Source organism: Temnothorax curvispinosus, unplaced genomic scaffold (assembly GCF_003070985.1).
Source record: "Temnothorax curvispinosus isolate PA1 unplaced genomic scaffold, ASM307098v1 QBEX01014876.1, whole genome shotgun sequence".
NCBI classification, from domain to species: Eukaryota; Metazoa; Arthropoda; class Insecta; order Hymenoptera; family Formicidae; genus Temnothorax; species Temnothorax curvispinosus.
This window is the reverse complement of record NW_020224656.1, coordinates 1-14,896: the sequence shown is the minus strand read 5'-3', so window position 1 is coordinate 14,896 and position 14,896 is coordinate 1. Positions and strand designations below refer to the sequence as shown.

General features: G+C 35.8%; 2 protein-coding genes across 2 annotated transcripts; one reads left to right on the top strand and one right to left on the bottom strand.

Moving 5' to 3' along the window:
- Nucleotides 1-10,603: 10,603 nt before the first annotated feature.
- LOC112465047 lies at nt 10,604-13,197 on the top strand. The gene is made up of 5 exons (XM_025032419.1): nt 10,604-11,030; nt 11,305-11,461; nt 11,997-12,121; nt 12,319-12,684; nt 12,955-13,197. The coding sequence occupies exons 1-5, from the start codon at nt 10,847-10,849 to the stop codon at nt 13,176-13,178; spliced, it is 1,056 nt and encodes a 351-aa protein (XP_024888187.1). The 5' UTR covers nt 10,604-10,846; the 3' UTR covers nt 13,179-13,197.
- On the bottom strand, nt 12,585-14,836 carry LOC112465046 (protein ALP1-like). The gene is made up of 2 exons (XM_025032418.1): nt 13,221-14,836; nt 12,585-12,672 (listed from the first exon to the last, which is right to left on the bottom strand). Exons 1-2 carry the CDS (start codon nt 14,524-14,526, stop codon nt 12,662-12,664), a joined length of 1,317 nt encoding a protein of 438 aa, XP_024888186.1. The 5' UTR covers nt 14,527-14,836; the 3' UTR covers nt 12,585-12,661.
- Nucleotides 14,837-14,896: the final 60 nt, after the last annotated feature.

Sequence of the window (14,896 nt, the reverse complement as noted above, 5' to 3'; positions counted from 1 at the left end):
TGTCATAAGTAATAATTTAAACTTTTATTTGTGTTATGCAATATTTTACTATTTGTTCAGAGATACACAAACAAAAACATTTTTATTTTTTAATTTTATTTTATAAGTTGTGTGATACTTTATATATTTTTTATGTATTGTTTATATTCTTCATATATTCTTTATGTTCTCGTCGAGTGATGTATTTTATATCATAAGTAATAATTTAAACTTCTATTTGTGCTATGCAATATTTTGCTATTTGTTCAGAGATACACACACAAACAAAAACATTTTTATTTTTTAATTTTATTTTATAAGTTATGTGTTATGTGATACTTTATATATTCTTTGTATATTGTTTATATGTTCTTTATATATTTTCTATATGTTCTCTTGTTGGGTATATATTTTATATATATTCTTTATATGTTCCATAATAAATACCTATATATCTTCAAATAAACTTATTAATAACAAAACTTATTAACAATAAAAACTTATACAAGAAAGTAATCTCTAGTGTAACCTCTGGTGAAAGTAACCTCTGCTGAAACTCCTGGTAAACATTTTCTCACAATTTATAAAAACAATTCGCAAAATTTCTAAATTCTTTATGAACTTTTTAAAATATAATTATTTGTTATTAGACTTTTTTTATCTAGGACATGTATGGTTTGTTAAAAATATCCGTTTGTTTCGCATTTAATCTTGTATAATTTATTATTTATTTGTTATGCTAATTAATCAATATTCCTAAATATTTTTTCAGATTTGCACAACGTGCAACAATAAACTCAGATTAAAGAAGAAAGAAGAATTGGACATGGTATTTAATTTATAACTGATTGAGGATGGATACACATTACGATTTATTAGAACATTAATAATTAGATAATTATTGTATATAATAATTGTATACTTGGACAGTAATTTCAATAAAATTGTATTTTAATTAAAAGTAAATATTTAATACAACCTTTTCATAGTATTTCTCTATATATAGTACTGTTATTAGATATATATCTCTTTTTGATTGTATCGATTGCCTTTCAAATTAAAGCCCGCGCACGACTAGCAATATGGCGATCTGTTAGTCATCAGATCAAAGGTGCCGACACCGAGTGAGCTTACTGTTCTTTCTTATACTGTGCCCATAACCTGCAACTACAGTGATTAGACAGCGGCGTTGCCAAGTCTTCCCAACCTCACCACGACCAAAAAATGTCTGCTCAATTACCGCATTTTCACTAAAATAAACTAAAAAATTAGCAGCGAAATCTCCGGTAAACTATATATTTTATGGTTGCATCGGATTCTTCAAAATCTAATGTACAAAAAGCAATGTTTTTTCTCACTTCATCTAATCGAAAAATGTGAAAATATGTGATTAAAACCGTGATAGAACCTTCTTTTTCTGGCCCTCTGTATAAAGTAATGCAAAATTTGTGATTTTCGAGATCGATTTTCTAGAGTAAATAGTCGTAAAGAGCCACAGAAAAAATCGACTGCAAAGCTGATCATATAATTTGATATAAAATCCGAAATCGAAAACTTTATCTAATACATGCCCTGACGAGACGACTACCTTAATGTCGGGTGAATGTCAGAAACCAGTGCCGGTTCATTACAAAATAGGCCTATTGGGCCAACGTTGCGCGTCGCACTGCGCGATTACAAAAAGAAAAAAACTTCTTTATTCTAACTTATCTGTAAAATAAAAAGCGAGTCATTATAAAAAAAACCGTACCCAGCACCACATACACACATGTCTAAAACCGCATAACCCGGGAAAAAAATCTCTTATTTATTCATATTAGTTTATATTAGTTTATGTTAGTTGATACATGATTATATATGATCATATAAAAAATGGAAAATATAATCTTAAACAATATTATATGGCCATATATGAGAGTATATAATTATATATGGCCATATATATAAGCATATATGATTATATACTCGGGAAAAAATACCTCTTATTTGTTCATATTAGTAAATATATAATTATATATGGTCATATAAAAAATGGAAATATAATCTTGAACAATATTATATATGGCTAAATCTCTTTAAGTATAATTTTATATAGTCATATATGGTTTTATATACTAGTATATTATCATGTGTCATAGATAATCATATATGAATTATGAATATATACTCTATACATATAATGGATCTATCCATATAAATTTGTATAACTGTTATAAAAATATTCTTCTAATAGTATATTATTTTACTTGACAATATCAAATTAATATAAAATATATTATTTTTAGTTTCAGTTTACACAATTGCGTTTTAAGTCCGACAAAGTCCATATTGGCACGCAGTGCCAATTTAAAAAACTGAAACATGTATTTAACAATAATTGATGTTGTGAAATATTATTAAGCATCAAGATCCGTTTCAACCGAAAACGGCACTTCTCATTACTTATATGTTATTTTAAGTTTTCTTTTTTTTTTCTAATTTGCATAAGATACTTAATTTTTTAAATTGACATATTAATTTTTACTTTCCGTGGAAAAATTGAAGGTTTGGTTGAAGGTCTGTTAATTTCCATGTAAAATTGTAGTATCTTATAAACATCTAAAAAAAGTAAATTTATGTAGATTTTCATGAATTCACGAGTTGTAAAAGGCTTAAGAATTTTGTCGTTTTCTGTAGAACCTTGTAGTATTGTACGCAAAATTACAACCATTTACGAATCAGAAATTTATATAGGTAAAAAATTGTACATTTATGTATTTTTCTATTGGACTTTACAACAAACCGTACGAAAATAAAAACATAAGTATTTTGACTTCTGCGAATTAAGAATTTATTAATAATAGATGAATTTTGGAAGATTTGTGTAAAAACTTGTAATATTTAACTAAAAATTACAAATTTTAATTAGCCATAATTGCAATAGATTTTTTAGCTATACAAACAAATCAGTATTTGTTACTATTCATACAAAATTGTAGTATTTTATGAGAAACTAAAAACTGGATTAGATCCTAATTTGTATAGTTTTACGATATGTAAATTGTGGTAGATTTCTGTAGTCATTTATAAATAATTGTAATATTCTACAAGTAAGCAGATGTTCTAATTTTTTTAGATTTTTTTTTTTCTTAAATTTTTAAAATTTGTAGATCTTTGTACTATTTTTTTATAAAATTGTAGTTTTTTATAAAATACTACTTGCAAAATTTTTTTATTTGAGAACATTGTAATTTGTGGTATTATTTCGTAGATATTTCTACAAAAAATAACTATTTCTACAAAAAATTAAATATTTCAACAAAAATGTACAAATTTCTATTTCTAGTTAAATTTTGTAGTTATTCGTAGAAATTTTTTCCGCCAGGGCTTGCCCGTGCCTTGTCACTTTTTTTCCCTTTAATCCCTTTTTTCCACTCCTCTTTCTCTCTCCTCTCTCTCCTCCACATTCACTCACCTTCACTCCTCCCTTCTCGCACACTCTCACCCTCCTCAGCCTCCACCAACTCTCCTTTCTAATCACTTTATTCTCGCACACTCTTACACCTGTCACCTCGATCGTTCCGGAAACGGAAGTCTCCTAAATTATGTATATATTCCCAATTTATTGTTTTTTTATTGAATCAAAAATTTTAGTACTTTATTAAATTTCGAGGTCTAGCAGCGGTAAGTATTTTTACTTTATCTCACACAGCAAAATATATCATCAAGATGTCTAGAAGATATCTAAATGACGGAATATCTGTTTGCGCAAGATATCATGAGAATATCTTAGAGACATGTCCAAGATTATAAAAAGCCAAGATAATATAATTTTATCTCAGATATGATATCTGATTCTGCATATATGTCAGATATCTATGCCTCATTTAAAAGCATATATGTTATATACAACCCAAATAGCAAGAAGAAAAGAAGAATTTTTTTTAAATTCTTGATTTATAAAATTAATTTTTTTTCCGTATTCAATCTCTAAAATGAATCTTAAGAGTTCATAAACAATTTATTTTTATGTTATCCATTCTGAGTCTTTCTTCAAATATAAAAGAAGTTCTTTTCATAAGAATTCGCAATAAATTCAAAATTATGCTTTGATACTATTCCAATATTTTGTATTTGCCATCTCTGCACTGTATGATACCTCGGAGGTATCACGAAAAATATTAAAGCCAAGTACACAATTTCACAGGCTCACCTTTTATTCTAGTGTGTAAGGATTTTTGCTTACGAGAAGGTACTGGCGCATGTAGCCGCGTCGCGGCAGCGCATGTTACTAACGCTCGCCCGAGCAAAAATTTTCGAAGTCCCCTCGCGGCATGTTGATTTCGCGCCGCGGTCGTTTCCTCCGGCGCAGCCCCAGCAAAAGTTTTCTAAGTCTTCTCGCGGCGAGTTGCTTTCGCGCCGCGATCGTTATCTCCGGCGCCGCCCGAGTGAAAATTTTCTAAATTTCCTCGCGGCGTGTGGCTTTCGCCGGGACGAATCGGTACGGCGTCCAAGTCTTCTAGGATTGTTTTATTGGCTACGAATAAACTTGAGTTGGTCTTTATAAAATATAAGAGCTAACTATGAATCGGCCATATATTTGAATGTATATGTTGCAGAAATGTCTTTTTCAAAGATATAATGTGAGAAAGACTTTATTTTCATATTCGACAACGTTTGGCTAATGTCGTGACAATTCGACCATGAATTTTGGTTTTTTTAAATTAAAGCCAATTTAAATTAGCCAAATGTTGTTGAATATAAAAATAGAGTCTTTCTCGTTTATTAATTATTGGCGAAACAAATACATATAATTTTCTGTTATTATACACCGTTGACCTAAAAATAGTGTGTGTTTCCATCTTGTTAGTAAGATTTGTTATTGCGATGAATATTACCACATGCCTCGGTGGTCGAATTGGTACGACGCCCTATACGGAATGAGGGAGGTTCCAGGTTCGAACCCTGAGGTAATATTTTTCGTAATATTTAAATTTAATTAAATGAGATGCTTATATATATAAGTATCAAAGATTACTTCAATTTAAAAAGATCAAAATATATGGTCAAAAAAGTTTTGACGATTAATCTGACTAAAACCAATGGTCGAATTGTCACGTCATTAGCCAAACGTTGTCGAATATAAAAATAGTTTTTCTCGTTTATTAATTATATTGGCGGAACAAATACATATGTTTTTCTGTGATATCAAGTAATAATGTCCTGTAGATATTCTGTGAATATCTGAAAATAATATATCTCAGATTTGACTTAAAATTGTAGGCATGAAGATATCTAGCTATACCTCAGATATATTTTGCTGTGTGGGATCGGTTACGGCATTATACGTCAATACGTTTCTTGTGCGTTGATCTACGTTACGTTACGCTACGCTATCATACGAGAGTCTTGTGCGGAGGCTCTTGTGCGGTAGCTCTTACACTCTCAATGCTTCTGCTAAGCTTGATCGCCAGCGCACTCTTACGTCAGATATTGCAACCGTACAAGAAAATCATATATATGGGACATACTAAAAATCCGTGCGTTCGCGTAAATATACCCGATAGTCTCGCGCCAAGTACACGCGCAGCGCGACACTACCGTGTCTCTTGATAAAATTAAGTATTTCCATTATACAGAATAGTATACGGCTTGTAGGACCAGCGTTCCTGACGGGGACTCCTCGCTAAGGACTCCGGTGTCGATGACTTAAGCTATCCCAGATTCCAGACAAGCCCCCAAAACCGTTGCGTCCGTGGCTCACTCGCGTGCAGGGTTGCCATATAATTCCGATAAAAGTTGCAATTTATTCGGCAAAAAATCTTCCGCAAAATCGCAGCATAACGGCCGAAAATTGCTATTGACAGACGGTAACAACCGTAATAGCGCTCGTCTACAAACAATTAACATTTCTGCTTTCCCTTCCGCTAAAATATTGATCGTAAACTACGCAATGTGTCTAAATGTGTCTCTGCGCATAATGCTATATATAGATATCCTTTCCAAACTTATAAAAGTCCTGAAATTCCTATCATCTTATTCTATCATCTCTCATCACAAGTTTAGTCATTTTTTAATAGTTTTCTCGATTAATATTAGTTTTGCGGATTGACGTCATTTTTAACTTCACAAAATTATATTACCTAACTTAACTCAAGCGACATGTATTTAAAAAAAAGATGTGAAATCTTTAATTTTTCCTTCACAAAATTATATTACCTAACTTAACTCAAGTAACATGTATTTCAAAAAAAGATATGAAATCTTTAAATTAAATTGCGCCAATTGCAAAGAGATTATTATAGGGCGGCAGTGTGGTCTAGAGACCCTATAATAAGAGTCTGGCCAACGTCCGACATTTTTCCTCAAAAACCTACGAGAGAGAAAACGATATATATACTATCTCACTCTGTCGTGGCGTGTCAGGCGTGTGTGGTGGCGTAACTCACATAACCTGAAACGGTCTCTACCTGAAACTACCGCGTGCCGGCACGTGCACTGTAAAATTACTATTGCGACGCAATAACAGAGCTTTCGTTATCAGTAAAATGAACGGAACTCTAAAGGGATTTCTGCGATTGTGTCCACCAGCACGCAATTAGACAGTCCTATCGAATTATATAGGTGCTATACCATTGCACGCAATAGAAGATATTGCGAGTTTTACAAGTTTTTAACAGGTAACTGAATATTTCACACACATATTTTTGATGTAAACGTAATGAAGTTATTAATGAAGTATAAATACGTATTACATAAATACGTAAAGTTATTAATATCTTTAAGCAATTAAAAATAGGTAAAGGTGATTTTAAACCGGTGCAAAGAGGCATAATAATTACCACTAAATCAATAATTGATTTAACTAAATATCTTATCACAAATAAAAAATTTAAATTTATTTTTACTTCTCGGTTTACACAGGATTGTATTGAAAATCTTTTTTCCCAACTAAGAGCTAAAAATGTCATACCTCATCCGCTACAGTTTAAAAATGATTTAAAATTAATTTCCGTTGCAATGTATATGAAGTGTATAAGTAGTAGTAATTATGATGACGATGATAAGGAATATTTGTCAGGATTTCTTGAATACATATCAGATGAAAAAAAAAAAGAAGATTCAATCTAGTAATATTATAGAAGATAACAATAATAATATTCCACTGTTTAATGAAAATGCAAATGTATTGAACATGTCATCTTTTGAAATGAATTATTTATATAATATTGCTGGATATATTTTGCAATCAATTCATAAAATATGTGTAACATGTACAAATTGTTTAAAATCAGTTTTATTAAAAACACCATTGCGCTATTCATTTGCAAAATTAGTGAAACTAAAAAGTTACACAACAAATTCATTATATTTTCCTAATATAAAAACATTTATATTATTTTGGAAATTAGAACAAATGTTCCGTCATTATTCGAAATATTTTGATAATATAAAAGATTTGAAATCTTTTTTAATAGATAAATTGAATAAGGTTAAGACCGATCATATTTTGAATTGTTACCAGTTACATAAAAAAATAATAAGTCGATTTGTCGTATTTAGATTAAGAGTTTTTAATAAGAAAAAGTGTACCACATTAAGCAAGAGATACGATAGCAAAAGTATGGCAATGCATGTTAAATAAATAATTTTATAATACTTTTAAAATTTTCGTTTATTCTACCTTTTCTTACATTTTATTATTTTTTATAAACAATTTAATATAAAAACATAAATACACAGAACATTTAAACAGCAGATACTTGTGTAGATATATAATATACAAAATATAATGAACAGATTTATTAAATTATTTTTTTAAATTTTACATAAATATAATATAAAGATTTAAAATTAAACAAACAGCACAAAGGACTACAGTCACTCTCACTACAGCCACGCGGGAGACCAGAGGTATTACATCACATGACGAGACAAAATCCGGGCGCAGAGCGCCAGAAGACAGCTAAATGATAACACAAGATCACAAGCGGAAGGATCAAAACCTGGGATGTTTCGTCCGCGGAAGAACCCATTCCTAGTACGAACCACGGTCAGAAAACCGTGGTTCCACCACCTCGGAGAGCCTTCGTGCCATGACCGCGGGTAGCCATGCCATCGAGGGGACTTTTCATCGGCTGCGGATAGTTCGACCACAGATTCCGCATCCCAGACCACATGCACACGACATGACCAGACGAACAGGAGATCCCTCTATCCGGAGAGGGGTTCCACGAGTAGCAAACAGGGACATGAGTCCACACGTTTCTCGACACAAGAGGGATGAGAAGACGACCCATCACCAATCAGTAAAGGAAAGGAGAAAGGGGAGGATTGACATCCCCCAATCCTCTAGGAAGAGAGGTCATATACTCAGAGTCCCCCAAGGGAGCGACCCACCGCAACCGGCGACCGCAAAGAGCTCAGGGGAGTCACTGCGTGAGCAGTGACACCCGAGCCCAAAAAGCAACGACCAGCCAGTTCCGGCAGGCCGAGCCCCAGAGAAACTCCTACAGATCTCGAGTACATAATAAGAAGGATTAACGCAAGTCCCTCAAAGAGCGAAACGAAAGGTACCCCCACCCAAAAGAAGGCACCCCAGGCAACGCCCAAGAGAAGCGGAAAAAGACAAGAAGCCCCAGGGACGCCCAGGGACGCCCAGGGACGCCGGGCGCCGGCCGACCGCGACCCAGCAGCCCCCCCAAGACGATCCGGGAACGTCGCACCAGTCGACGCACCGGACCGCGGAGGGAGGGAAGATAGGAGCGCCGCCAGGCGGCGCCCGACGCCCCCAGAAGTCCCAAGAGGAAAGAAAAATCCCCAGGCGCGAAAATAAAGAGTCCAAAATCAACAAAGGCTAATCGGTTACCCGGAGGGAACAACTTATGCAGGAGATCACGAAGTTGTTCTGGTTCCAAGGTAAAGGACAAACTAGGTGTAGGTTTGCGTAATTTACTTAGAACGATCTTGTAGGGAAGACCCCAAGGATCGTCATTCAGGGTGTCGATCAGCTCCTGCCAGGAGCTGGATTTTGCCCTCTTAATGGCGTATTTAAGAGCGAGGTTAGCGCTTATATAGTCGGCTCTTTTCCGCTCCGAAACTTTACGAGCATCCCTCCGTCGTCCACGAGTCCACACTCGTCTAGTCCTCACAGACTCGGCACGTAGACGGGCTATCTCCGGGCTCCACCAATACATCCCACGGCCCTTTCCGGATGGTCGGGCAAGAGGAACCGCAGCACGACAACATTGGTGAAGCCATTTGTCCGGTTTCAGTATAATCATGTGCGGGTCATCCGCAGGAGTGACCGCACATGACCACTCCATAGATTCTTGAAAGAGGGTCTTGTCCACCTCACGAAAATTCCAGCGCGGTGCAGGCTTCGGCAGCCAAAGTGCAGGAGCGCAGACAGACCGACCAGGGCCGGATATCTTAAAGGAGATACAGAGGTGGTCGGAGAGAGTTTCCAGGTCCTCCCTAACCGACCAGTCGGTGATTTTACGGAGGATGTCAGGTGATGACCACGTAAGGTCGATAATGGACGATCCCCGATAAACGTAAATTTATTTCCGACGTTAGCCAGGCGCAAGTCGGTCTGCGCCGCCCACCTGTGCGGAGCAAACTGGGCTCCGTCTTTCGGAAGAGACGTTAAGCTGTTAGTCCAAAGGGTTAAAGTGAGAGGAGAAGGGTAGTAGTGTAAAGGTTTGGGTAACGTTCCTTATAAAAACGCCTTGCAAACCCTGCGGAGATAAGCAATAAAGATAGTTTATGCAAAGAGATTATTATATCACAAAATTGTGTTACCAAACTCAATCCAAGTGATACGTACCAACCTAAGTGGTAGTAGCCTTATTTCTCCTTAGGGTGCCTCCCCATCGGAATCTCGGAAAACGGAATCTCGGAATCATTCTGATTGGGACTAACCAATCAGAATGATTCCGAGATTCCGTTTTCCGAGATTCCGTCGTGCATGGGGAGGCACCCTTACGCCAACTACAAAGAAAATATATATATTGCTTTGAAAAATAATTGTGGTGCAACTACTCTTAAAAAATAAAATAAAATTGTGTTACCTAACTTAACCCAAGTGGTATGTATCTTTGTATTCCTGAGGGTCTTTCTATCAACCCAAGTGGTAATTGCACACAGCGCATTGCACACACGACCGTATTGCACACACGGCCGTAATGCACACACAGCCCGGTTGTATTGCACACATGGCCGTATTGCACACACGGCCGTATTGCACACACGACCGTGTTTCACACACGACCGTATGACACACATGGTCGTATTGCACACACGGCCGTATTGCACACACGACCGTGTTGTACACACGACCGTATTACACACATGGCCGTATTGCACACTCAGCCGTATTGCACACACGGCTGTGTTGCACACACGGCCGTATTGCACACACGGCCGTATTGCACACACGATTGTATTGCACACATGGCCGTATTGCACACACGGCCGTATTGCATACATGGGAGAGCGTCCCGTTTGACCAGGTTGCGATTAATCACAGCCACTCACAGCCCCTGGTGCCTGGAGTTTTTCCACTGGATCAGCTAATTAGAAATTTTTACGGACGGCCGGATCGAGCAACGCGATTGGTCGAAACCTTACCTTACTGATGCTAAGACTCCATACATGCGGTGAGCTCCGGAAAATGCTGCGGTGACCAATCAGGAGCCAGGCGCAGGTCAAGTTCCGGCATGCCGCACCGTACTGCGTTGAGATCAAAATATTTTAATTTTTCCGCACTACCGCACGTCATTCGGCTAGAGTCGAGAACCGTCGGAGATTTTCGGAATTTGGTGAAAACCACTGAATGTTTATAGCTGACGTTGCAGGTTATGTCGTATGAAACCAGCTATCAACCATGGAATCGATCAACGATGAAAATTCGCCAAATGTGGAATATAATTCTGAGAACGTCAATGAACTTATTATTCATTACGTCAGAAGCCTCCCGCAGTTATGGGATTTAAAAAACAAAGAGTATAGAGACAACGTTTTAAAAAAAAAATTGTGGTGTCAGGTAGCTCAGGAACTTAATGTGACTGGTATGTATTGTTTGAAAACATTTCTAGCGTCCCTTAAAAAATGTATTATAAACTTCCTGATCCTTATCGAAGAACACTCATTTTAAAAATACAAATAGAATAAAGTTTTCTTGAGTTTTTATTATAAGTTAAGTCATATTCTTATGACCCAATGCCAGTATTTATCAAAATAAAATAAAATTACTTCTAGAATTGAAATAATTTATAAATATGTTTTTAGGTATAAAAAAATTTATAATGTTAACAATAATAAAATTATGATAAATTTAAATAGATGAGTTTGTGAAGAACCGATGGAGACAGCTTCGAGATAGGTACCTAAAAGAGAAAAAGAAGTCCGTAACAAAAAGTGGGCAAGCAGCTCATCATTTTTTTCCATGGCCACTTATGGCAAGCTTAAGTTTTTTGTCGGATGTAGTGGAACCTCGCAAGTAAGTTTTACTTTTTTTAAATGTACCCTGGTAACACAATCTGATAGCTCAAATACGTCCCGAAGAAGTGCGCAAGAAAACAGTCCAAAATTGCGACAGAATCTGATGATATCTGTGATTGAAGGAGTACTTACTGTACTATTACAGCAGACTGGTGCAATAGTACAGTAAGTACTCGTTCAATCACAGATATTATGCACTTCTGTCACAATTTTGGACTGTTTTCTTGCGCACTTCTTCGGGACGTATCTGAGCTATCAGATTGTGTTACCAGGGTAAAGTTATAATGATTTTGATGTGGTTGATAGCATAACAAAATTCATGACGTTAGTGTCATCCCAGTGAGCAAGAAACATTTCAACTATATTGCAGCAACTTACAACGTTACTGCAATGTAGTTGAAATGTTTCTTGATATTTCTTGCTTACTGGAATTATTATTTGAATGACGATTGTAATTGTCAATTCCTCATTTTCATAAATAGTATGCTTTTACATAAACTAATATAATTTTTGTTTTATAATTTCTTAATTAGAACTGTAACAAACTGCCAAAGTTTTGTCATTGAACGTCCATCATCCATTGATACGTCATCGTCAGCACCATTGGAGACATTTGAAACAGAAGGATATATGCAAAATGACACAGAAGAGTTTCAAGGTAAATTGAACAAAACATATTTGTGTAAATATATATATATATATATATATAATTATAAAGTAATTGTGTATATATACACAATAAAATGTTAACTAAAGTATGTACTACATGAAAAAAAATTTTTTGTAGAAAGTATTTTATGCGTATTATAGTTTTAAACAAGACTTTTATACAACATTTTAAACATTATTTTACAGTGGACTATATGCAGGATACTAATACGAGGCAGGCAGGACAAACACAATTCTGTCCACCGCGTCCGTTAAGTATACTGTCTTGTCGTAATAGTGCCTCGCCTCGTCCTAATAGTGCCTTGTCTCGTCCTAATAGTGTCTCGCCTAGTCCTAATAGTGCCTCGCCTCGTTCTAATAGTGCCTCGCCTCGTCCTAATAGTGCCTCGCCTCGTCCTAATAGTGCCTCGCCTTGTCCGTATAGTGTCTCGCTTAATAGTGCTTTGACTCGTCCTCCAAGAGCTCAATCTCGACCTCCGAGCATGTCGCCTCATTCTGAGAGCTATTCTGATAGCCATTCTCAACAAAATCAGACCCAACCTGCAAAACGAGGTAAATTTATTGTATCTCTTTATTTGAAAATAAATCACATTTAAATTATTTAATTAAGTATTTTAAAAAACAGTTTGTGCAGTGCTTCTATCTTACAACTGATTTACTTGAATATCTTATTTATACAATGCATTAGTAAAAAGAGAATAGTTGATTAATGTGCCAAATTTTACTTCACTATGAAATAATAAAGATTATGTATCACATAATTGCGAAAATTTGATATAAATAATAGATATGATATTAATATTTAACTTTTTTTTTTTTTAGGAAAAAGGCAATTGACTGAAACGCGTACAGATGCGGTCGATCAGGCAATTTTAAACTTTGTGGAAAAACGAACTTCAACCGACACCATGAATTCAGACGATCTTTTCTATTTGTCTATATCGCGGGATTCACAGCATCTAAACGTAAATGCGAAATTACGTTTAAAGACACTTGTATTACAAGCGCTTTCTCAAGTTGTGGCAGAGGAACAAAATATAACTTGATCGATTGCATTTTTTAAAAATTATGTGTTTTAATCAATTTACCTTCTGCCTGTTGCATATACGCTTCCCGTTGAAAGTCAGGTAGCTTATTCCACTGCCAAAGTACGTGACCTTCCTTCATAAAATAGTCTGTGTAGATATTTCGAATTATTTTGGCGTCATTTGCAGAGTTTCTTGATACATTTGGTGCAAAACCTTGAAGTGCACCAAGTGGTTCTCCGTTTCGCCATTGACCAGCTTGTACATTTCCATAGTGATCTTCTACATCTATAAATCCTACTGGAACATATCTTCTCTGACCAGGCAAAACTTTCAGCTCCGCATCTCGAAGCCAATTGTGCAGCACCACACAACTTTTAACTATGCTATCTACAGTTGAAAGTGACGCAACAATTGGTCGTCGAAATATTCTCCACCTGGCTGACATTACCCCAAATGTATTTTCGATTACACGTCTTGCTCTGCTCAAGCGATAATTAAAAATAATTTTTTCTGGACTCAAGTTAGCACCAGGGTATGGTCGCATCAAATTCTTCAATAACGGGAACGCTGCATCACCAACAAATACTGCGGGAAGGCAAGTATTTGTACCCGGTAAGACTTTAGGTGGAGGTAATGGCAGTGTTTCTGTTTCGATGCATCTTCCAAAATCTAGACTTTGAAAAATACCTCCGTCGCTTTCTCTACCAGCAGAACCGATGCTAACATATGTAAAGCGAAGATCAGCATCACAAACTCCCATTAAAACAGTACTGTATGTGCCTTTGTAATTGTAAAAAGCTGATCCCGTATTTTTGAAACATTGTGCAGTAACATGTTTTCCATCAATTGCTCCGATACAATTTGGAAAATTCCATTTATTTTCAAAATCTTCTGCAATTTTAGCCCATGTTTGTACAGTTGGTGGAGGAAGTACTTGAGGCTGTAGTGTCAGCCAAAGCGCTTCCGTTGTTTCGACAATTATTTTTGGCACAGTAGATTTACCTATGCGGTACAGATAATGTAGACTCGCCATACTATCTCCAGATGCAAGGTATCGCAACGTTAATGATAATCGCAGTCCTGGATGCAACGGTTCTCTTGTGCAGTGTACTTTTGTAATAATAGGTTCTACCATTGCTAATAATTGATCAAATTGAAGAGGTGACATGCGATGAAAATTGAAAAAACGCTCTGTGTCAAGTCGAAGTTCAAGCACAAGGTTATTGTAAGCACCTTGAAAATATCGTTCCTCTATTATAGGATGAACCCACCATCGAGGTGTTCTCCGATTAATTTGTTGCCTTTCTTGTCGTCTTCGCCTTCTTCGTAGCAACAATAGCAAGACAAGTTTGTCATTGCAATTCATTTTGATTTTATTATTTATTTTGATTATATTTTTTTATTACTTATTCCAACTTTATTATTTTATTTCAACTATTGTCACTCAAAGTAAATGTTTATAAATAAGATCAATCGTTTATTTCAAAAAGGAAAAATATTGTGTATCCGTTTATTTTAGGTTATACAACTGTCGTTTTTATAGATGTATACACGCAGTATGGTTATTTTATCTGAAAACATCCGCATCTTCGATTTCCGTACGTGGCATGGCGCTAGGCTCTGCCGCGTACATGGAGTCGCCTTCCGCATGCGTTTGCCGGAGCTCACCGCATGTATGGAGTCTTAGCATTACACGGAAAGACTCGCGCCCGACGAAACGCTCGGCTACGAAGCAG

What these genes read in the sequence shown, in the direction of transcription:
- LOC112465047 (XM_025032419.1), top strand. Translation starts at nt 10,847, where the DNA reads ATGGAATCGATCAACGATGAAAATTCGCCAAATGTGGAATATAATTCT. An exon ending in TGACACAGAAGAGTTTCAAG is followed by an intron (nt 12,122 to 12,318) that starts GTAAATTGAACA and finishes ATTATTTTACAG; the next exon opens with TGGACTATATGCAGGATACT. An exon ending in GACCCAACCTGCAAAACGAG is followed by an intron (nt 12,685 to 12,954) that starts GTAAATTTATTG and finishes TTTTTTTTTTAG; the next exon opens with GAAAAAGGCAATTGACTGAA.
- LOC112465046 (XM_025032418.1), bottom strand. Translation starts at nt 14,526, where the DNA reads ATGAATTGCAATGACAAACTTGTCTTGCTATTGTTGCTACGAAGAAGG.